This window comes from Schistocerca serialis, chromosome 9 (assembly GCF_023864345.2).
Source record: "Schistocerca serialis cubense isolate TAMUIC-IGC-003099 chromosome 9, iqSchSeri2.2, whole genome shotgun sequence".
Classification (NCBI taxonomy): domain Eukaryota; kingdom Metazoa; phylum Arthropoda; class Insecta; order Orthoptera; family Acrididae; genus Schistocerca; species Schistocerca serialis.
This window is the reverse complement of record NC_064646.1, coordinates 101,322,639-101,347,751: the sequence shown is the minus strand read 5'-3', so window position 1 is coordinate 101,347,751 and position 25,113 is coordinate 101,322,639. Positions and strand designations below refer to the sequence as shown.

General features: G+C 42.0%; 1 protein-coding gene and 1 pseudogene across 1 annotated transcript in view; one reads left to right on the top strand and one right to left on the bottom strand.

The window, feature by feature from the left end:
• Window positions 1-25,113, top strand: part of LOC126418616 (BRCA1-associated protein) — a 132,306-nt gene that overhangs the window by 87,547 nt on the left and 19,646 nt on the right. The window contains exons 6-7 of the mRNA XM_050085456.1: window positions 6,086-6,229; window positions 8,887-9,034. Coding sequence (XP_049941413.1) covers window positions 6,086-6,229; window positions 8,887-9,034 — 292 coding nt within the window. The remainder of the gene's footprint in view (window positions 1-6,085; window positions 6,230-8,886; window positions 9,035-25,113) is intronic.
• On the bottom strand, window positions 365-483 carry LOC126420119 (5S ribosomal RNA; annotated as a pseudogene).

The following is a 25,113-nucleotide window of genomic DNA, read 5'->3' as shown; positions in this document are numbered from 1 at the left end:
GGTCAGCATTTTTACATCATGTAGTAGTTTAATATAGAGGTTGTCCTGCTGCCAACCATGGGAGTGCACCTGCATACCTTGCTTTTTTGTGAGCCTGTACCAAATTTAAACTGCAGTTGGTGTGAATCTAATTGTAGCCGAAACTGAACTGACATTATAAATGAACAGATACTCAGCAAAATTTCTACAGAAGACAGATTAATTCGGACATAAACATGTTCATACCGAACACACAAAACATGGTACTATAAATAACAACAACAACAATAATAATAATAATAATAATAATAATAATGTCGTGTGGCTCAGTGACATGGTGCAAGTTGTGCAGTTGAACACCACTTCAGCAATTGGTGTGTGTCTGAGCCAATAGCACCTGATGTTCTCAGGTGTTCACCCATCCAGGTACTAATTTGGCCCAATGTTGCTTAACTTCAGTGATAGGGTGATAACTGGTGTATTCAAAATGGCAAAGGTGCTGGCAACATTATACACAGAGTCATGGGATAGCAATATGTATATATACAGGCAGTGGTATTATCGTATACACAAGGTGTAAAAGGATAGTGCATTGGCAAAGCTGCCATTTGTACTCATGTGGAAAGATTTCTGATGTGATTACAGCTTGACAAAACAGGAATTAACAGACTTTAAAAGCAGAGTGGTAGTTTTAAGGAATCATTAGAGAATTTAATATTCCAGGATCCACAGTGTCAAGAGTTTGCTGAGGATGCCGAATTTCAGGCAATATCTCGCAACACGAACAATGGAGTGACTGACAGCCTTCACTCAGAGCACCGGCTTTTGTGCAGAATTGTCGGTGCTAACAGAGTAGCAACACTGTATGAAATAACTGCAGAAATCATTGTGGGACATTTGACGAATGTATTCATTAGGGCAATACTACAAAATTTGGTATTAATGGGCCATGGCAGCAGACGACTGACACGCGTGCCTTCACTAATAGTACAACATTGCATGCAACGCCTCTCCTGCACTTGTGACCATATCAGTTGAATCTTAGATGACTGGAAAACCATGGCCTGGCGAGATAAGTCCCAATTTCAGTTGTGGCGCAAATCCCACAAAGCCATCGACCCAAGTTGTCAACAAGAAACTGTGCAAGCTGATGGCGACTTCATAATGGTGTGGGCTATGTTTACATGGAATGGAGCAGGTCCTCTGGTCCATCTGAAATGATCATTGACCATTTGCAACCATTCATGGACTTCATTTTCCCAAACAATGATGGAGCTTTTATGGATGGCAATGCGCCATGTCACTGGGCCACAATTGTTTCCGGTTGATTTGAAGAACATTCTGGACAGTGTGAATGAATTATTTGGCCTCCCAGGTCACCTAACATGAATCTCATCGAACATTTATGGAGCCTAATAGAGAGATTAGTTTGTGTACAAAATCCTGCACCGGCAACACTTTTACGATTGTGGATGGCGGTAGAGGCAGCATGTCTCAGTATTTCTGCAGGGGCTTCCAACTACTTGTTGAGACGTTGCCACATTGAGTAGCTACACTACGCTGGGCAAAAGGAGGTCCAACATGATATTAGGAGGTATCCCATGACTTTTCTCTCCTCAGTGTACATGAAACATGAAACAGCAATGGCGCCAAAGCAGCTACCACTCAACAGCACTGTTGATTTTTGAGGGTGGCAACAAGTAATGTGGTGCATTGTTAGCCTGGTCCAGTTTGTGCCAATTCAGCAGTAAGGAGTCAAGAGGATAACATATTATTTTCATTTAGTTTGCTTAATGGTGTGAGAACAGTAAATTTTAGCTATTTATAATGATGGAAATCACAGCCATTACTCTGTTGAGAAACTTAGATCTTCGAGTTTGCTGTTCACAATTGGTTCATGCAAACATTACAAAAATAATGTTGAGTTAATTGCTATTCACGATTCAGAGGCCACAAACAACTGCGCAGCAGGAAGAAAATTGATGTCACAGAAGTGAATGTTGGTGGGTCATGTCAGATATAGAATAAATTATATTTGTAGGTTGCCAGTTGTACGTGATAAACTTTCAGGGGACCAAATCAGCAGTTCAGTGATCATCATGGCGAGTAAAAAATGGCCCATTTCAGAGTTAAAACTGACCATCATTTCAATCAATACTGAAGGTCTTACACATAACAAGAAAGAATTACTAAGTCATATATGTCATGACCAGAACTGTGATTAAATATGCATTCAGAAAACTCACAGAGACTTGGAACCATCATTGGGCCAAAATCAAAGGAATGAGTCTAGTGACTGAACATCCTCACTAACAGTACAACAGTACCATCTTCATCAAACATCATGTTCTAGTCCTCACCATGGGAGTATCAGTGGAATATGATACGGAAATTCTCACAGTTGAGCTGAGTAATTGTTATGTAACATCTGTTTATAAGCCACTGGGCATAGAATTTAGATTTGTGGAACGTAATAAACTTCCAGAGTCAACATATAAAGTTTGTCGATGGTAACTTCAATATCCGTAATATTTTATGGTGTTACCCAAATATCGACAAAAGTGGAAAAGCTGTGGCAGAATGAGCAGATTCTTGTGACCTCAGTGTACTACATGTTAAAAACTTCCAGCACTCTGCAACAGTGCAGCATGGAGACGTGGTTCTAATCCAGATCTTGTCTCTGTAAGCTAACAAATATCTTAGTTATCAGTGAAATCAGTGGCACTGGCAATCCCTTGCACCCAACACCATTCTGTTATATGCCAAATATACTTTGTAATCTAACCAGAGACAGTTCTTTTTTGACGAAGGTATAATTTTAAGAAAGACAACTGGGAAAAATTCACCTGTGTGCTGGATGAGAGCATCCTTAGTATTGATTCAGTTCCAGAATCATATGATGACTTTGAAAATGTTATAAAGCACTGTTCCCATATCTCAATCCCACAAGATTACATATCGCTACACATTAAGGATCTGACTTCAGCAGTTTTTGGGAAACTGTCTTCATCTGTTCGATAATGATCATTTTAGTGAAGAAACCTCGCAGGCCAGAGGACACTCTGTCAATACCGGTACCCAAGAGCAAGAAAGATGCTTGGTGTAAATTGATGGAGGAGATAAATATAAGCAAGAGTAGCCACTAAACCTCTTAAGCTTCTTAGTTGTGATCCAACAACTAGAAAGGGTCATGCCAGTGTGACAGCTAACCAGATTGCTCGTCATCTTGCAAATAATGGAAAACCAGACTATCCTATGCGTAAGTCAGGTTACAAAATTGTGTGAACAGAGGAATTGTAGACTAGAGAAATTTTACTGCCTTTGTGTCATTCTGAAGTATCAGGTATGCCAAGATTGTTGATCTTTTTATTGATTGCCAGTTTTGACATTATCAGATTTTGTAACATATTAACAGAAGTTTATGATCTTTTGGTCATACAGTGTCAAACATAGCTTACAGCCTTTTCATATGTAAGAACTGAATGCAGACATAGATAGTTGTAAGGTCGGCAAAGCAGTATGGGTAGATGACATCAGAATTCGACAAACCAAACACTTTGGTGATCATGTGAGAGAGTGGATTTTATCACTTTTAAGCAACTGTACAAATTCCTGTAATTTCTCCAAAAACTGGAGGAAATCATGCTGGACTTAAAAACCTGGAAAATCGGCAGCTGAGCCTGGATACTTCAGGTCAGTATCTTTATGCCATCTACACAGAATCTTCGAGCAAATGTTGCTGAATTATTTGATTATGTTGTCGAGCCAGCTCTAATAAAAGAACGAGGAGGTTCCAGCTGAGGAAAAAGCTGTACATCTCAGGTACTCAGTCTCACACAGTTTATTGATGATGGTATTGAAACCTGGAAAAATTACAGAAGTAGCTTTTATCCACCTGACATATGCTTATGACATTGCCACCATCATACATTGTCGCAGAAGATCTATGGGATAACGAAATGCTATGGTTTCACAAAACTTATTCAAAGTTTACTCTAAAAGAGAATATTTTATGTGGACTTCCAGAGTCAGCATAGTCAATGGAGATGTCAACAAAATGGCCTACCACAAGGAAGTGTTCTTTCACCAGGGATCTTTATCATTTACACAAACCACTTCTGGTGAACACAAGGAGTTTCCTTTATGCTTATGGTCCGGCATCAGTTGTCGAGGAAAATCTTTTGAAGATGTTGAAGTCTCCCTGACATGTGCATTCAGGGAGCAGAGTGCCTATTACTGTAATAAACAACTTTGGTCACATCCCATTAAAACACAACCGTGTGTATTTCATCTGAATCACAATCACGCATGTCGCAAACTTGGCTTCACATGGCAGGGGATACAGTTAGTAAATATGAATCATCCAAAACATCTGGGAGTCACTCTAGATCATACTCTGGCCTTCATATTCTGGCCTACAAGCATTATTCTGGGAATGTGAGAATGAAGATGGAAGCCAGAAATAATATCCTTCACAAGATCACTAGCAGCAGGTGTGGTTTTCAACCACAAACTCCAAGAATGACAGCACTAGCAACATGTTACAGTGCTGCAAAGTAAATCTGTCCAGTCTGGTACAAACTTAGTTGACAAGGTGCTAAATGAAATATGTAGTCTTATTACAGGTCGTCTGAAGCCCATGCCACTTTTAAAACCCCACCAGCTTGCCGGCACAGTGCCACCAGATTTTCGTTGTGAAGAAACTATCCATTACATGTACACTTTCCAGCAGCCCCAAGGTTGAGACCCAGAAGTAGTTCCCTCAAGACAACTTCAGTCTTGGAAACAACAGCAGCTGCAGCACAGAAACAATTGTGGTTCAATCAACTTGAGAATATCTCTGCATGGCCCCTCTCTGTGGAAACCCTCCCACCTGGCCATGAATTAGATTGTGTGGAGGTCACTCAGCCATCATCGTTCTGAAGTTAGAAGACCCATGAGTAACCACTGGAAAAGGCATTTCCCTATGGATGCCACCAATTATGATTGTGGGAACCACAAACCTTGGAGCACCTATTGGGCAGTCAACAATGCCCTGTCTTCTGCTTGCAACATCGGGTGCAGTTGTTGCAAGATTCTTATCAAGAGCACTGTAGCTTGATAATTGTTTGTGACGGTAATTACCAGGTATTGTATTTTTCCTACTAGAATAAATAAATAAATAGGGGAGGTTTCATGAATTGGAGCAAAAGATTGTTCAGTACGTGTCTGAGAAGTGCAATTAAAGCTTTGTGGTTACTCAGTAAATTATCTAAGTTAAGACACAGGAGATAAAGTGGAATTTTCCAAGTGCATGTGTTGCAGAATTCAAAGAAAAGCTGATGGGCAATGATGATTAGGGGTGGAGCTTGTGTAACAACACAGAACAACACTAGTTCAGCAATTTCCCGTGGCTTTTGATGAAAACCTACTTCCCTATGAGCATCATATAATCTATCTGAGAAAACGCCACAACTGTTTACGATAGATAGTGTTAACTTTTTCAGGCAGATCTTTAGATACTTTATAACAATACAACCATTTGTATAATATCAGGTTACTTTCCATTCGGAAAGTGGGTGCACTCAGTGACTGTTATGTGGCTTATAAATTACAGATTGCAGCAATCAGTCATCCTTTTTTTAGATTTTATTACGCAAATCCAGATTTTGGCTAGTGGCTAGCCATGCTCAGTGCACTATTTTCTATTCTCAATGCATGTAAGTCCCCGTTTGTTTGGGCATCAGTCACATTTCTTTGAATACTCATATAATCTATCTAAGAAAATGCCACAACTGTTTACGATATTCAAAGAAATATGACTGACGCCCGGACAACAAGGACTTACACGCATCGAGAATACAAAATAGTGCATTGAGAATGGTTAGCCACTAGCCGAAATCTGGATTTGCGTAATCAAATCTAAAAAAGGATGACTGACTGCTGCACTCCATAATTTATAAATTTGTATAATATGTTAGTAACAATTTCTGAAGGAACCTCATAAAAAAGCGGTCGCATTATATTCAGAGTCATCTTAGTGTCTGGTAAAAAGGGTATGTATATATTTCCACTCATTCAAAAGTATTTTGATTATCATTACATTATTTACGTCTTATGGTTTCAGTTGCCCCGTGTGTCGGTATGTGCAGACACCAGAATTAGTGGCTGACAACCGTTGCCTCGAGTGCCGGTCAGCAGATTCATTGTGGATATGCCTTATATGTGGGCATGTGGGGTGTGGAAGATACGTTCAGGGTCACGCATTTGAGTAAGTAATTTTATGTAGTGTTATAAGTAGCATAGAGACATTCACATTTTAAATATAAAGCTAACAAAGTAAGCGTGTCAAAAAACTGCGAGATTCTGTCATGCTTATATAAGTGTAAAAATTTGAATTTTAAATGCGTTATTTTTCTTGAATAATTAGTAAATGTTCATTGGCCCCTCTTCTAGACCTTTATACCTACTTTTTGTTGCTATGTTTCTTTTCTCCTGTTCTTCACTTCTCACACTTTTTTAAGAAGGAAATGAAAGCTTAAGTTTAAATTCTTCTCATAATTTACCTCTTCCACCTTCTGTTTCTCCTGATACTAATTGCTGCTATCTACTGTTTCATCACCTACTATTCCATTTTTGTCCAGCAGCGAAGATTTTGTTACATCATCAACAAAACAAAAACTTGAAAGATGATATTGGAGAGTTTTTCCTGAACTCCCAACTAGTCTTTTTTCTCATGATCATTGGCAATGACTTTTACTCCTCCAGAAGTCTATGACAGAAAAATATTTCCAGTCAGCCTTGTACACTAAAATAAATTTCTTGGACATTCACCTCCAGAAACTCTGACCTTATGAAAATAGCTTTCAGTGATTTGAGGTTTAACATCATCCATAGTTGCAGAAAGTTTGTAATTGTTTGACCAGTAAGATGTAGTTTGCTGATCATATTGAGAGGAAGAATCAAGTTGTGTGTTTTACAGTGAAATGTTGTTCAGCTGATCAGCAGTATTGGATAAACAGCCCAATCGTGCAGTTCTCTTAGACTATTTTGTGAGCAAAATCTGTCAGTCATGTCTACAGAAATTATACACTTTTTAGCTGGGATCATTTCTGTTTAATGTATTTGCACAGCTGTTTATGCACAGGTTTGAAATGAGAGATATGGAGAGATATGCCGCTTTAACTAATGATGAGCAATTTCAGTGTCTCCATTCCCAATTTGCCTGACTTCCCAAGACTTGTCAGGCATGTGTTTGAAAAATAGTATAACTTCACCTGCATTCAGTGTGTCACAGTTTTATATCATGCTGTCAGCCCTGCTAGGACACAATTTCTCCAAGTCTAATGTTACCCTTGTTCACCATTTCAGCCCCATCGCTGACTTTTTGACAAATGATTCCAGCATGTGCCTTAAACACTGGGAGACATCCTGGAGGCATAGCATAATTTTGTGCTGTGACATTGTTCACAATTTTGGAAGCCTTTGCTCGCACTTCAATCCACTTCGAGTAACGGGAGCAGCCGTAGCGGTATTAAGACTTCTTACAACCCAGCTCATCTTCCAGATTTCACTTTTTTGCACTTAAGTGCTGCCTCAGGATATCCTCTGCTTTGCAATTCCTCAGCATCTGAAAATGGTTTCTTTTGCTTTTGTGCATCCACTTTGGAAATCCCTAAACACTCTACTTAGCATAAATGAAAAATACTGCTGAGTCACGTGTTATGTGAGCACCCTGGAGCTTGTTGTGTGCTGCCAGTTGGCAGCGCATCTGATTCAGGAGAGGAATACATTTGAAAGGAAATTCTTTACTTATCCTGCAGTTTTTGTGGGTCTGAAGCGGAGGAACATTTTACCTGCAAAAGGGCTATAAATGGGAGCATCTTAATGATTTAGTGTAGAAGAACATAATTACTTATCTGATCTCTTCACCTTTTCCAATTGTAACAAATCGTTGTGCTCTACTTCTAAAATATTTGTTCTACCATGTATTATTCTAGCTAGCAATTTAGATGCATGCAGGTTCAGATTGGTGGTGCAATACTTCTCATTTTTATTTCATTGTACCTACTTTCTCCTATGATTCTAACTTCATTACTCTGTAGTATTGTCCCATTTAAATCTTCCAAGACTGTGAGACTGTCATCCTCTTTCATATATTTTATCAACAACTTATAATTAGTCTGTTTCTTTGTCATCATCCCTGCGCTCGTAACAGTTCACCACATTATTCTGCGCGATGATATGCTGTCTCCTGTTATTCCCTTCAGTGATGCTGTTTCTGCACTTCACATATTATTTTATAAATCCGAACTTCAGCATGTTGGTTTCACATCTGCCGTGTCGTAGCAGCTTTTTTTCTCGTGCTTTGGTGGCAAAACATGTCCTGTTTTTTGTTATATATTGCGGTGACTAGTTGTAGCTGTTCTCTGGAAAATACATTGCCGTGGTTGTCTTCACAGCCGAATTTATGTTGATGAGAAGCACTGCTGTGCAGTGCAAATGCAGATGTATATTAAAATGTTCCTTCATTATTTTAATTTCCACAATAATTCAGTACCGCTGGCCAGTGCTGGACAGTTTTAATTGCATATTGTTTTGGTGCTGTAGCTCACCTTCACCACATGATTCACAGTGTCACTGTTTATGCAGTAGTTTGTGTACTGTCACTCATTAGGACAGCCTTCCCCCTATTGCTGGTAGTGTCTCTATCTCCCTTGTCGTAGGCACACTCAACCACAGGACTGGCTGGCATAGTCTATTCAGTAATTTTTTGTATTTATGAAAATATAAAGACATTTTCATTTGCTTACAACTTTTCTACTCTTAATAGAAGAGCCTGGATATGAAGCTGCTTTGAATTGTCTTCATCTCTGCATGACTGATTTGTATAATTTTGCTTAGCATTATGTCTTTCTTCTTTTGTAGGCATTATCAGCAAACTCAGCACTGCTATGCAATGCAACTGGGGAACAATCGTGTTTGGGATTATGTAGGAGACAATTTTGTTCATCGTTTACTGCAGAATAAGGGAGATGGAAAATTAGTTGAGGGCACGTCTCCCGACAAGGAAGAGGTAAGTGCACATTTCTGGAAGAATTGTACTTTTTCCGTGACAGTGTGTTAAGCTATAAGGGTTGTTGGTATCTTGCATATTTTCAAGTGCTAATGTACCATTCTTGTTGCTCGTTTGCTTTATGGGTTAACAATTAACAAGATTTCCTTTTCTTACAGTTCTACAGCTTTTACAGAGTATTTTCTTTTTTCTTGTAACCAGAAAATCAAGCAGTTTTGCAGCTTATAGGCAATCTACAAGTAAGACTTTGTCACAATAATGCAAATAGTACAATATTTAGATTTGTTTTCTGCTGTGCATTTAAGTTAAAAATTCTGCCTTTGCAAAGATATCGATTATTGATGCAATACTTTTTTGACATGATGTTCTTCAACTGCATAAATCTGGCAGTGGCGGATGTTGTTCCTCTATTCCATAAATTTTTCAGTGGGAAGTTGGATGGATATCTGCTTTTACATGGTTGAGGCAAGAAGTTATCAGCTTGGCACAGAGAAATTTTGTTCTTGTATTGTTGGTATATGCAGTTCAATAACGTAAGTTAGGTGTTGGCTTTATCTGTGGAATAGTTTTGTTTTTATAACTTTGGTTGATGACTGTTAGTAAAGAAAAAATTAAGAAACGAGCTACAGAATTCAACAATGCTGTACGCCTCGGAAGGTGAGCATGAAGCATGAAGAAAATGCTTCAAAGTATATATAATTGCTGATGCTGACTGTGCTGTGGATTTTACATGAAAAACAAGCTCTCTGATCCGGCCAAGTGGAACTCGCAAAGATGAGCAGCTGACTTGACACCTCCTGCCCAGTGGTGCCATTTGGGTGCGGTGTGGAGGGGCTTGGAGTTAGCTCGTTATTGTAACTCGTACAAAAAAAGTTGTGTAAAATAAACTGACATGAAAAGAAACTGCACAAAAACTTGGTGTATTGGTTTTACCCAAGACATGATCTTTCACTGACAAACATAGAGCTTGACAAAGCATAGCAACCACAAAATTGAATGACACATGAAGATTTGTGCCAGGGGTGATTGAAGTGTTGCAGCACTCAGCACAATGGACTTGCATTCAGGAGAACAGCTATTCAAGTTCCTGCTTGGTCTTCAAGATGTAGGTTTTCTGTTTCCTGAAGTTGATTAGGATAAATGCTGGGATGGTTCCTTGCAAAAGGATACCCGAGTCGACATTTAACACAGTGCTCTTCATTGTGTCCCACAGACATCTTCCCCAGTCTGCACTAGAGGGAATTTATTGATTCCACATTCCTATGCAGTTCCCTTGCCACCTCACCCTCTAAGCCATTAGCCACCCTTCCCTCCAGTCATCCCTTCTCCTCACCAAGCGAGGTGGCGCAGTGGTTAGCACACTGGACTCACATTTGGGAGGACGACGGTTCAATCCCGTCTCCGGCCATTCTGATTTAGGTTTTCCGTGATTTCCTTAAGTCGTTTCAGGCAAATGCCAGGATGGTTTCTTTGAAAGGGCACGGCCGATTTCCTTCCCAATCCTTCCCTAACCCGAGCTTGCGCTCCATCTCTAATGACCTCGTTGTCGACGGGACGTTAAACACTAACCACCAACCATCCCTTCTCCTCCCCACCTCCTTGCTCCTCTCACTCACTCCATTCAACACAATCCGTCCCCTGTTTCAGACTGGCATGATGGGATGATGTAGTTTTTCTTCATTTGTGTGTGTGTGTGTGTGTGTGTGTGTGTGTGTGTGTGTGTGTCATTTCTTTAGTTAACTTTGAGAAGGACATTGTCCAAAAGTTTAGCAACATTTTCAGTCTTGTGCATGTGCTTGTCAACTGTTCAATGTCTCAACTATGTGCTCCTTCCAGTACAAGAACCAATTAAGATGTAATTCAGCAAGGTCACTGTAGTATGCAGCAAAATTTACAGAGTTCTTATTTTGTGTTCATATGTGTACAGAATTGAGATTTGAGAAGTTGAAAAGTTGACCTGAATAACTCTACTCCATACTGCTAAGTTGCCAAGAACATTAAATGTGACTGAATTGGAGCATCAACTGATAAACTTACGTTAAGACTGATAATGAATGTGGTGGTTAGGAAAGTTTAAAAAGTCACATTGCATTTAAAGCTGAGCTCTAGCTTCGATGTTATTAGGATTGGGAGGGGTATTACTGGGATTGGGAGGGAAATTGGCCATACCATTTTCAAAGGAACATTACTGACATTTGTCTTAAACAATTTAGGGAAACCACAAGAAACATAAGTCTGGATCATTAGATGGGACTTGAACCCTGTTCCTCCAGAATGTGAATCCATTTCATTAACCATTGCATATGAGGCAAAATAACCATTTTGCTGTTGTATATGTGAATGTTGGGCTCCGTAAGGTTCCCTTTCTGTGCAGCAACCATGGAATATAAAATTATAAAGAATGTAGCAACCAGTTGCAGAAACATAATTTATTTATCTTGTTGCAAATCGATTTTGACTGATATCAGTCATCATCGGTGCATTTTTCCAACCGATACATGCCATAAGTAGAAGTACTGTCCTTGGCAGATTTCTTTCATTATAGAAATCTGCCAAGGACAGTAATTCTACTTATGGCATGTATCATTGTCAAAAACAACCGAATAAATCCTATCGCGCTTGGGCTGCTGAACTTCACAGCCTCAGTAGAAAGTGTCAGTTTGTTACTGAAGTTCATAAAGAATCCTACGCCGATTCCATGGTACGGGATGCTATTATCCGTTCAGCGCCCAACAAAGAAGTTAGGCAATGTGCCCTTCAGTTCGCAAATCCGACTCTTGATGAAGTCCTATCCATTCGCTCAGTCTTTTGAAGTTTCTCGTGCCGCTGGACCGCAAATAGAGGCATGGGGCGACGTCAGGGAAATACAACCTCTGTGTAATGTTGACGAAGCGTGTGGCGTGTCCCCGCTAGCCGATGTGGCCGCAGTACGCTCCCAAGCACAGCCTTGGCCTAACCGTAAACAAACCTAAGAAACTGCAGCAAAACCCACGGCAACTTCCTTCATGTCCACGGTGTTTTACGAAACATTCACGAGAAGATTGTTCGCAACGTTGGGCCGTGTGTCACAATTGCAAAAAGAAGCGTCATGTGTCATCCGTTTGCAAATCCGACCGCATACATGATGTTCATGAACATGACGCTGATTCTGATTGTGTGTTGTCTGTCAATTGTACTTCTTCCCTTTCAGGGAAGTTATTCCTCACTGTCCAAGTACTTGGTCAAGATGTTCGCATGCAGGTGGATACTGGTTCTGCTGCCACTATCATCAATTCTCAGATGTATCTGCAGTTGGGTTCTCCAATCCTGTCACCTGTCACTGGGCAATTACGGACTTACAATAAGCAGAAGATTTCTCTCTTGGGACAATTTGATGGTGAGGTATCTTACAAATCAGTCATTCACACTGTTCCCATATTTGTGGTCGACCACAGTAACACGGAGAATCTTTTTGGTTTCGGTGCCTTTTGGGTTCTCCATAGATGACTCTGTCAATATCGTCTCTGATGCTATTCCTTATGCTCAATTGGATTCCTTGTCAATGACATTTTCATCCCTTTTTTCTCCTGGGTTAGGCCATGCAAACGACTTTGAAGCTCGTATCACGCTCAAACCCACTGCTCGGCGTAAGTTTTTTCGAGCTCGGCCCATTCCTGTGGCCCTTCGTGATCAGGTCAAACGGGAGCGGGATTGTCTCACTGCTTCAGGGATCTTGCTTCCTGTCACTTCCAGTGACGACACTTACCCTATGCCTCGGCCTGAAGAATTGTTCACTAAATTTGCTGGAGGCCAGTATTTTTCTAAATTTGACCTGTCAGAAGCTTATCATCAATTTCCTCTCGACGCTGCTTCCCGGCGGTTTCTGGTCCTTAACATGCCTTTTGGCCTCAATCAATACCAACGATTGCCATTCAGGGTTGCCAGCGCCCCTGCTCTCTTTCAGCGATTCTTGGAACAATTATTGCTCACTGTCCCTGGGTGTATAAATTACCAGGACGACATTGTTGTCACGGGCTCCACCACTGACGAACATCTCCAAAATCTCCGCACACTTTTTCATGTCTTACAGACTGCTGATCTTAAGTGTAATCTTCAGAAGTCAAAATTTTTTCAGGCATCTATCACGTACTTGGGGTTTCAACTCTCTCGGGATGGTATTCGTCCACTTCAGCAAACTGTCGCTGCGATCGATGCCCTTCCTCGCCCTACATCTGTTAAGGAACTGCAGGCCTTCTTGGGGAAAATAGCATACTATCAAAAGTTTTTACCGTCTGCTGCTTCAGTGGCTCAGCCATTGCATCGCCTGTTGCATAAAAACGTGCCTTTTCACTGGTCCGCGTCATGTGATGTGGCTTTCCAGAAATTGAAGACTATGCTGAAACAGGCCCCGTGCCTGGCTACTTATCGACCTGGCCAACATCTTGTTCTTGCCCCGGACGCCTCTCAATACGGGGTTGGTGCAGTCCTTGTGCACCGTTTTTCTGACGGTTCTGAACAACCCATTGTTTATGCCTCCAAAACGCTCACGGATGCCCAACAAAAGTATTCTCAAATTGAAAAAGAAGCTTTGGCCATCATTTATACTCTTTATAAGTTTGGTGTTTTTCTCTATGGATCCAAATTTCATCTTGTTACAGATCACAAACCACTTGTTTCCTAGTTTCATCCATCAACATCACTTCCCGACAAGGCTGCACACCGCCTCAAGCATTGGTCTCTTTACTTGTCTCGTTTCAATTATGAGATTCATTTCTGGCCGACGACTCAACATGCGAATGCTGCTGCACTGTGTCGCCTTCCCATTGGCCCTATCTGGCGTTCGATGGGGACGAACCTTTGTGTATCCAACTGGATGTTGCCAAGCAGCGGGTTGTGGATGGGTTCCCCATCACCTGGGACCGGCTGGCAGCTGCTGGCTGCTATGGGTTCTGACCCTACCCTCTCCTGGGTTTTACGCTGTATTCAGAAGGGTTGGCCGGATCGTCCATCCACTAAGACTTCTGATCCGTTGCGGAACTACTATGCTTTGCGTTACCGCCTCACGGCTAGGGACGGTGTTCTCCTCCTGTCCACCGACAATGCTTCGCCGTGTGTTGTGGTACCTGCATCTTTGTGTGCTTCGGTCTTGCGCCTCCTTCACGAAGGGCACTGAGGTATCTCTCGCACAGAATCTCTGGTGCGCTGTCACGTGCACAGGCCCGGCATCGACTCTGGAATCGCACACATGGTCACTGCCTGCGGTCCTTGTGCGTCACAGACCGCCGCCCTGAAGTCATCTTTGTCAACGTGGATTTCGCCTGAGAAGTCCTGGGAGCGTATTCATGCTGACTTTGCGGGACCTTTTTTAGGTACTTACTGGCTTCTCATTACTAACACCTACTCTAACTTTCCTTTCATTGTCCGTTGCACATCGCCTACTACCGTCGCAACCACCAATGCTCTAGCTCGCATTTTCTCTTTGGAAGGCCTTCCCTCTACTCTCGTTACTGATAATGGTCCGCAATTTGCCTCTTCCGATTTTGCGGATTTTTGTGCCCATCATGGCGTCATGCATGTCACGGCCCCTCCGTTCCATCCACAGTCAAACGGTGAGGCTGAATGACTGGTCCGCACATTTAAGGCTCAGATGAGGAAACTCCTGACTTCTTCTGCTGATCATGTGCTTCTCCAATTTCTGGCTTCTTACCGCTTCACCCCCATGGGCGACCACAGACCGGCTTAGCTCTTACATGGCCGACATTCCCGCATGCTACTTCATCTTCTGCGGCCTTCCACCTCACGGCCGTGTGTGGCTTCGCTTGGCCGGTTCACCACCGACGACCTTGTATGGGTACGGGGATATGGCAGGTGGCCAAAACGGAGTCCTGGCCGCATCTTATGACACCATGGCCAATGCCTGTATGAAATCCAGACGGACACAGGTGTTGCAGTGCGTCATTCGGACCAGCTTCGGCCTCATGTGCCGGCAACGGCTGTTCCGGATGCCGCTACACCACCTTCGGCTCTACCTGATGCTCAGGATACTGGAATCTCTCATGACTTCTTTGCGATTCCCTATATTTTAATGAGATCTTGTCAGTTGAGTGTAGAATAAGTCTTTCTTCGCTACATCAGCGTCGTTGATTGGTGAATATTCATAACAATATAATTTAACTCAATCAGTATGTTAGTACATGAACCACCTTTTAGCCTATCTGTACATCCATCCAGGAGGAATGCTAGGAAACAAGAGAGTAAAAGATGGTGCTGAGACACCAGCATTTGTCTTCCTTAAAACAAATCATGAATGAAATACAGTCACAGGATGAACTCCTTAGTAATTTATTAATATTTGAGATCATCATCTCGGTGCCAGCACAAGAACTGACTCCACCAGGAGACATGCCCATGCAGGAATCAGATGACCATCATCTGTCGGTTCAACTCTACTCGCCTCCTTCTCCTACGGACGCGGACACGTCGCCCATGTCTCCTGTTATAACAACCGGACTTGCCGCAATGGGCAGATTGGTGCACGGGGCCCCAGCAGATTCGACCCCCATGTCTCCTGTCATCTCTACCCGTTATCATCGGGGACACTTCTGTCCATATGGGAAGCCTCCTCCTCGAGACTTTACGGCCAGTCAAACAACACCTATGGACGTTAGCAATCTACAGGCCACCTCCATCAAGACCTGTCCAAAAAATTCAAAGGGGGGGAAAAGTGTTGTGACTCGCTGATCTTTCAAAGTGCCACCGCACAGTTATGCGCGTCCTCTACATGTGGCGCTGTCTGCCAGCCAGCCAGTAGCCGCTAGACTTGGACTCAGTTATGATTTGACTGTTACAGTGTACACACGTCTTACTCTGTTTACTTGATCTGTGACTTTGATGTATTGCGTCTTCCTTGGAATATATTTGTTCAACTTGAAGTTATAACAAGAACATATTTTAACTCACTATGGGCTTGTCATCTGATAAAAATAAAAAGTTGCCTTAAACAAAGAAATGTCTCCTATAATGATTCTACGGTTCAATTTCCATAGCCCTGATATGCGTTGTTTCAGACTACTGAATTTCTCTCTGGAATATAGTACACGGGCAAAAAAGCCAATGCAAAACTACACTTGAAAATGTGTAAGCAGGTGTATGGCATTGAAGATCAGTCCTCAATCTATGAATGGTTCGTTAAGGCAGAACTAAACTCCTGTAGTTTCATAAAAGAACAAGAGTGCCTAGCACAAAAGCTGACATGTGTGACCAAATGAACAAGGATCAAATTTAGAGGACACACACACCCACACACACACACACACACACACACACACACACACACAGAGAGAGAGAGAGAGAGAGAGAGAGAGAGAGAGAGAGAGACTTCAGAATCAGTTTTCACATAAATGTAAATTTATTTAGAAAATTATAGAACAAATCACAATAACAACGCTTATATTAATATTTTCTTCCTGACACTTGACATCTATTTCCTGCCAATATGTTCCCTATTTTGAAAGAAAGCATACCAGCAGTAATTACTTTTAAAATGTCTGAAATCACAGATTTATTTCCTTTCATAAATGAAAATAGCTGCTCCCATCGATAAGTACTTCCATACATGGAAATAATATCATACACAGATTTTCCTGTATTTTCAAACCAGGCTGGCATATATTTATGAAATGCAGGTATGTCATCGTCACAAAATTTTATGACCAGATCTGAATCACACTGAACTCAATTACCACCGCATGCTTTTCATTAGGCACTGTTCCAGTGTTTATTGTGTAAATTGAAGAGAACAAAGAAAACTAGTTTTCCAGTAATTTAAAATTTGCATATCAAGATTCAACCTTTTTGAGGTTCAACATTTTTTTATGCGTTTGTTTCATGTGATGCCCAACGATAACCAAAATTCCTGGATGGAACAGTACATAAAATAAAGGAAAGGCTACCATTCACCTATAATGGATCGATGCCTGGAGCACAGAAACATTCAGCAGAAAACAGCATTTTTACTAGCTTTTGGGCACTAGTACTTTTTCTAGCAATAGCACCCACGCACCCACACAGATACTCAAACGCACACTCCCATGGCTACGGCAAGAGTGACTATTGATATGTGATTATTGAAAGTAGTTGCCTAAACTGATGGAGGGAGTAGGCAAGGACACAAGTAGTGGTAGCAGGAAAGAGGCAGGTGTTTGGACAGGTGTCACTGCAGCCACACGACAAGAAAATAAGAATACAAAGGGTACAGCAAAAAGAGCTGTACGAAGAGGAAGAGTGATGGGAGAAGACATTGCATGATCTGGACAGAGCAGGAGTGGTGTAGACTGAAGAGAGAAGGGAAAAGTCAGGGGGAACTGGTTAGCAGAGGTGTAGGTCAGGGAGATTGCAAGAGCACAGGAAGTGTTGGAGAGACAATTCCTATCTGCGTAGTTCAGAGAAACCTGCGCAGTAAGGGAGTATCTGAATGGTCTGCATAGTGAAGCAGCTATTGAAGACATTTGTGTTGTGGTACGCATCATGTGCGGCAACTGGATGTTCCAAGGTTGCAGTTCACCACAGTTTGGCAGTTGGCCATGCATGCAGGTAGACAGTTGGTTACTCGTAATCCCCACATAGAATTGTTGTACAGTAACTACAGCATAGCTGACATACAAGGTGTGCCACATAAAAAAGGTATGCCTCGCACCTGACATTAAAGTAACAGTGAACAAACTAAAAAAGAATACAAATAGTAATGTTAAAAACTGTGTAGTTACCTGTTTATATGAGATGCTGGAGGTAGTGGCCATGGGCAGCTAGGCATCACTGATTTTGTGTGATGACATTTCCAGCAACACTCTGTAATTCTTCAGGCGTGATGTTAATTTCTCTAACAATGTTCTGTTTAAGGTTGACTATTGTGTGAGGATTGTTAGCATACACTTTGCTTTTCAGTGTGCCTCATAAATAAAAAAAAAAAAAACCATGGCCTTCCCGCAGTGGTAACACCAATTCCCATCAGATTACCGAAGTTAAGTGCTGTCACACTGGACTAGCAGTGGGTGACCATCTGGTCTGCCGAGCATTATTGGCAAGCAGGGCGCACTCAGCCCTTGTGATGCAAACTGAGGAGTAGCAGCTCCAGTCTCGTAAACTGACATACGGCTGGGAGAACATTCCATGGATGAAACACAATGAACGTATGGGGATGTTGGTGTACAAGGACATCACATCAACAGTGACCAACAAGGATTCTGGTGGTAATGGAACAGGAAGTGTAGAGAGGCAGTAAAGGAAGTGAGCAATATCTTGTCTGTACGATGGGAGGTTGTGGGCAATAGTTTGGAGGTGTTGGTCAGCAGAGGAGTCGGAGGTTGTGACAAAGGAGCATTGTATGCAGCCACAATGGGACAAGTAGTAGGGAGACCTGTGGTGTTGGGTTTGTGGAGTTTGGAAAGTAGGTAAAAAGTAGGAATGTGTGGGATTGCTGGTGTGTGGAGGGATATGGATTCAGGTATTAGGTTTTGGAATGGAACTGCAGCCTTGAGAAGCTGCTTGAGATCATGTTGGACTTCTGAGATGGGGTCATGGCCGTAAGGTTTGTATGCAGAGGTGTTAAAAAGTTTGTAGAGACCATCATCCAGATAGCCACTACGATTCATGACCCCTAATTGAAGCCTTTGTCTGCAGGAAGGATGATAAGGTCTGGATTGCAAGAGTTCTATAGGAATGATGTTGGATTCACTGGGAAGAGATTTAGGAAAGGAAGGTGAGACCAGGTTTGAAGTGAGAAATTCCTGAAAGATTACCGGGGGATGACTGGGTGGGAGAGAGGAGAATCGCAGTTGGAGGGAGGGTTGGAACTATTTTAAACAAGTTTCTTATGGGGTTTTGGTTGGCGGTTGTCAATGGTCAGTGGGGGGAGGAGGGATGTGACAAAGAAATGTTTCCACTAGAGAGAACTAGCAAACGAAAGATGGTCATTTACAAACCCGACATGGTTGAAATTAGGTTTAGGGGGGTTGACGGAGTAAGCCATTAAGGCATGGTTGGCGGACATGGAGCCATGAGAGATGAGAGTGGTTGATTTGGGGAGGGGTGTGGGGGAGGGGGGGGGGGGGGGGGAGATCAGAGAGATAGGCTCTTTTTTCTACTGTTGGTTGTCGCATGCGGGCATATGGCAGGATTGCCATCACTTGCAATAGAAACTCTTGCCTTTCAGCACTGGGAACAGCATTCCCAGCACCATTTTGTGGAAGCTGTTGCAGCTACTCTTGTCTTATACCCACATGGGGGACCTACCTACAGCCAAGAAAAAGCCTACCTCTCTATTCCCCTCTCCCCTTGCCCTGGTCAACCTATGATACAATATTTAATTCTATCCCCACAGCTTCCTGATCTCAAATATTAATAAATTACTAAGGAGTTCATCCTGTGACTGTATTTCATTCATGATTTGTTTTAAGGAAGACAAATGCTGGTGTCTCAGCACCATCTTTTACTCTCTTGTTTCCTAGCATTCCTCCTGGATGGATGTACAGATAGGCTAAAAGGTGGTTCATGTACTAACATATTGATTGAGTTAAATTATATTGTTATGAATATTCACCAATCAACGACGCTGATGTAGCGAAGAAAGACTTATTCTACACTCAACTTGCAAGATCTCTTTAAAATATAGGGAATCGCAAAGAAGTCATTTTACTAGGAGACCTAAATGCCAGAACAGGATGGAAAGCTAATGACAACATAGTGGGACAATATGGCGAAGAAACCATAAATGATAATGGTGAAAGATTGATAGAATTCTGCATGCAAAATGACTTAAGAATTATGAATGGATGGTTCAAGCATAAGGACATCCACAAATACACATGGACGAAACCAAGCATTAACCTCAAGTCCATTATAGACTATGTCATAATAAAGCAAACAACAAAGCTAGTAGTACAAGACGTGAGGGCTATCAGAGGTGCAGAGTGCAGATCAGACCATTTCGTGCTAATGTCTAAGATATTATTCAAGTGTATCAAAGACACAGAAATTCAAGTGAAAGCCGAACCAGAGAAAGCCAATAATATTCAATATAATTTACAAAGCCTTTACCATAGTTCTACCCGCTTCTTGTACCAGCAAAGGCTAGCAGAAAAACTTGCTGCCATTGAAGAAACCTCTGCAGATAAGATGTACAAGATGGTTAAAGAAGCCATCCATAACACACCTTATGAAGCACTGGGAAAAAAAGAAATCCAAAAGAGTAATAGAATATGTGATGAGTGGTCGAACCACTTGGTACAAGAGAAGGTAGAAAGCAAGAAGAAAGCTCATAATAAATGGTTGAACTCAAGATCAGACAATGATTGCCTGGAATACAGAGAGTGGAGAAAAGATGCACAGAAAACAATAATTACGGCAAAAAACAAGGCCTGGCAGAAAACTGGTGAAGAGATAGAAAAAAGCATGGGGAATATACGAGCAAATAAAGCCTGGAAGGTATTAGAAACAATGAGAACACAGAATAAAAATAAAGCAAATATAAACCTCATTAGCATGCAGGAATGGGTACAACACTACCAAGGACTACTAACTGAGAACAGAGCTGCATTCACTGAGAACCCACCAGGCATTGAAACAGTAATTATAATATACCACCGATAACCCCATAGGAAGTCCAAAATGCAATTAATGCCATGAAAAACAGAAAGTTGCAAGGTCCAGGATTAATTTATATAGAACTGGTTAAAGCAGCACCATCAAAACTCTTTGAGATATTGGCAGTGATTTTTGACAAATGCCTTAGAGGTGACGAAGCCCCAAAGGAGTGGAAAAAAACAACAATTACATCAATATTTAAGAAGGGCAACAGGAGGAATTATGCAAACTAATGTGGTATTTGTGTGATGCCATCCATGGCAAGAGTCCATGGCCGTATCCTAAAAAGGAGGATAGAAGAAGAAATAACTGAATCTGAAGAACAAAATGGATTCAGATCTGGTTGCTCCTGTACCGATGGAGTATTTACCCTCAAAAACCTAGCAGAGAAAAGGACAGCAAGGGGCCTTTCAACCCACCTTGTCTTTGTAGACCTCCAGAAAGCTTATGACACAGTTCCACAGAACAAGCTATGGACAAGTTAAATAGATAATAGTGTGTCACTGAGCTATGTGAAAGCTGTCAGACTCCTCTACCAAGGTTGTATGGCACTGGTTAAAGTGAGAAATCAACTATCTCAAGAGTTTGAGGTGACAAAGGGACTACGCCAGGGATGCACACTTGCCCCTACACTCTTAAGATCTACCTAGAGGAGGCAGTAAAATCATGGAAAAGGAAATGCGGAGGAATGGGTGTCCCTATATATGACGAGATGTTGTTCACTCTATTTTTTGCTGACGACCAAGTGTTCCTATAGATGACAAGATCTTGTTCACTCTATTTTTTGCTGACGACCAAGTGTTGGTAGCTGGAGATGAGGGAGATGCAAATTACATGCTCCGCAAATTAAAAGAAGAATATGAAAAATGGGGTCTTGTCATAAACGTATCTAAAACAGAATATCTGAAAGTGGGAGAAAATACTGTTAACGACTTACGGCTCGGTTCTGATACTGTTAAAGGGTGTCATAATTTTAAGTACTTGGGAGTGCCACTGTTGTCCAATGGTAGAAGTATGGATTATGTAAACAATAAAATAGGCCAGGGCAAGCGAGCCATAAAACAACTAAATGGTATTCTCTGGAACAAAAACATAACGCGCAGAACAAAACATACCATCTACCACACAATTATTGAAAGTATCACAGCATATGGTGCAGAGTTGTGGGAACTAACTCGGAGGCAGAAAGATCGCCTGCTGGCTGTTGAGATGGATTTCTGGAGACGGAGTTATGGATACTCCAGACTTGACCATATTAGAAATGATAGGATCAGAGAGGTTATGACTGTCAAAAACACAATCCTAGACTACATAGAAAGGAAGCGCCTACTCTGGTATGGTCACTTACAGTGTATGCCAGACACAAGATGGCCAAAACGGGTATGGCAATGGACTCCGCATTGAAGAAGAAAGCGCGGTAGACCTGCAAGATGCTAGAAAGACAACGTCAACAAAGCAATGGCAGCGAGAGGTCTTAATGAAGGAGACTGGAATGACTGTGAACGATGGACACTGGGATGCGAGAGGTGGTGGCAGCCTTAGAAACCTCGCTCATATACTTACCAAACGGGAAAGCGCAGGTAGATAGACACAATAAAAACCACACAAACATCAAGCTTTCGCAACCCACGGTTGTTTCATCAGGAAAGAGGGAAAGAGAGGGAAAGACTAAAGGATTTGGATTTTAAGGGAGATATGTCTGCTTGTGTCTGTATATGTGTGGATGGATATGTGTGTGTGTGTGCGAGTGTATACCTGTCCCTTTTTCCCCCTAAGGTAAGTCTTTCCGCTCCCTGGATTAGAATGACTCCTTACCCTCTCCCTTAAAACCCACATCCTTTTGTCTCTCCCCTTCCTTCCCTCTTTCCTGATGAAGCAACCATGGGTTGCGAAAGCTTGATATTTGTGTGTGTGTTTGTGTGTTTTTTATTGTGTGTATATATAGACACACACACACTGTAATTAGTACTTATTATTTAATTTATTCCTTTTCTTCATCTATTTTTAATGTCTTTCAGCAAGTATTCATTATCGGTCATTCTCAATACTCTGATGCAATGGATCAGCCGCCATTGTCGCAGCCTTTAGTGCTTATTGCACGTTCCTTGAATAAACCTATCTCATTCCATAGCCAGAAAATAAAGTCTGATGTCATTTCTTTAGTACCATTTAATTACAAGATCAAGTCTGATGCAAAAACTTTTGGTTTTCTTTCCATAGTCATGCATCATCATGTTAAAGGTGGCCCACCAACATAGGCTCCACTGATATTAATTCCTCCTCTCATCATTATACTCCTGCTTCCTCTCTTTTACTATCTTATTCTTGATAACAAACATTTAAAAAATTAACATTCAGAGAAAGGGCAGTTATAAACCTCTCATAGCTCCCCGACCATGCCTTGCTGACATACTCTGTCTTCCTCATCCCCAAAACCTTCGTCCACCGTCCATGAAACACACTACTCCTAAACACTCATTCTGTAACACTGTTGTTAATTTTTCTGCCAAAAACTCTTACCCCTGCAGAAGTCTCAATTCTTTCTACCTTTAGCCCCAAACATAATTTCAGCCATGCTGGACTTCTAAAGGAAATTCTTTCCTTTACTAGTTCTTATTGCAGTGGAAACATTTCTTTGCGACACAACACACTGACAGCAGCCAACCAAAACCATATACAGAACAAAACAGTTCCAATCTACCTCCAAATGTTATACTCCCCCTTTCCAACCAGTCATCATCATCATCATCATCATCTCAGCCTTTTCCCACATCATGTTATACTACCCCTTTCCAACCAGTAATCCCCTAGTAATTATTCAAAAATTCCTCACCTCTAACCTGGCCTCACCTTCCTTTACTAAATCCTTCCCTAGTGAATCCAACATCACTTCTACAGAACACATGCTATCTGTAACCTGTAAAACAATCCAGACCTTATCACCATCCCACAGACAATAGCTTCACCACAGTGCTCATGCATCATAGTGACTACCTGGCTGATGATCTCTGCCAACTTTCTAACACATCTGCATACAAATTGTATAACCATGATACCATCTCAGAAGCCCAACATGACCTCAAGCAGTTTCTCAAGGCTGTAGGTCCATCCCAAAACCTGACACCTGAATCCATCTCTCTTCTCACATCAGCAACCCCACACACTCCTACCTCTTGCCTACTTCCCAAACTCCACAAAAACAACCCCACAGGTCTCCCTACTAGTTGTTCCATTGTGGCTGTATACAGTGCTCCCATAGCACGAACCTCTGCCTCTGCCGACCAACACCTCCAAACTATTGTCCACAATCTCCCATACTGCATGCAAGATATTGCTCACTTCCTTCACTGACTTTCCACAGTTCCTGTCCCATTACCATCAGACTCCTTGTTGGTCACTGGTGTGATGTCCTTGTACACCAACATCCCCCATGTCTTTGGGCTTGCATCTGGGGAACCTTACCTTTCCCAACATCATGGTATCAAACTCACCACCTCTTTCTTAATCCTTCTAGTCAACCACATACTGACCAACAATTATTTCACTTTTGGAGGCCAAATCTACAAACAAATCTGTGGTACTGCCATGGGTACTCATAGCACCACCCTATGTCAACTTATTTATGGGAAGTCTGGAGGAGGACATTTTCAAGATTTTGACACATGAGAAGAACAAGCTTTGCTCTTCCCTTGATAACCTTAACATCTATTCCCAAACCTGCTTCAACTGATCCTCTCGACTCATCGAGCCACCCTCTGTGATCTCGATCTCCACCTCTCAGATGCTTCCATAAATACATATGCCCACATCAAGTTCACCAACCACCAACAGTATCTCCACTTTGGTGGCTGTCGCCCTTTCCATGTCAAAAAGGCTCTTCCTTATAGCCATGCCATCTGAGGATGTTGCATCTGCAGTGGAAAGCTGGAGTTGTTGAAATATACTGATAACCTTCCCAGAGGCTTTATTGACCAACAATATCCAATCCGGCTCATCGATAAACGAATCTCTCATGCCATTCGCTCCTCTGGCACCAGTAAACCTGTTAGCCAGCTACCGACCAGTGCTCCTCTGGTCACTTAGTATCACCGTGGCGTTGAAAAGCTCAACCATGTCCTCCACCAGGGGTTCGACTACCTCTCATCAGGACCTGAGATGAGGAATATCCTATCCAAAATCCTACCGGCATTCCCCATGGTAGTGTTCCACTGCCCACCCAGCTTACCAAATACCCTTATACATTCCTGTTCCAGTCCTACTCCCTGTCCTGCACCCCATGTGTCTTTTCCTTGTGATCAGCCCAGGTACAAGACCTTTCCCTTCACCCACCCATCATCTCCGTCTGCAGTCTAGTCACAGGCATTTCATACCCAATAAGAGGCAGGGCCATATGTGAAAGCAGCCACATTACATATCAAAATGTGTGTGTGTGTGTGTGTGTGTGTGTGTGTGTGTGTGTG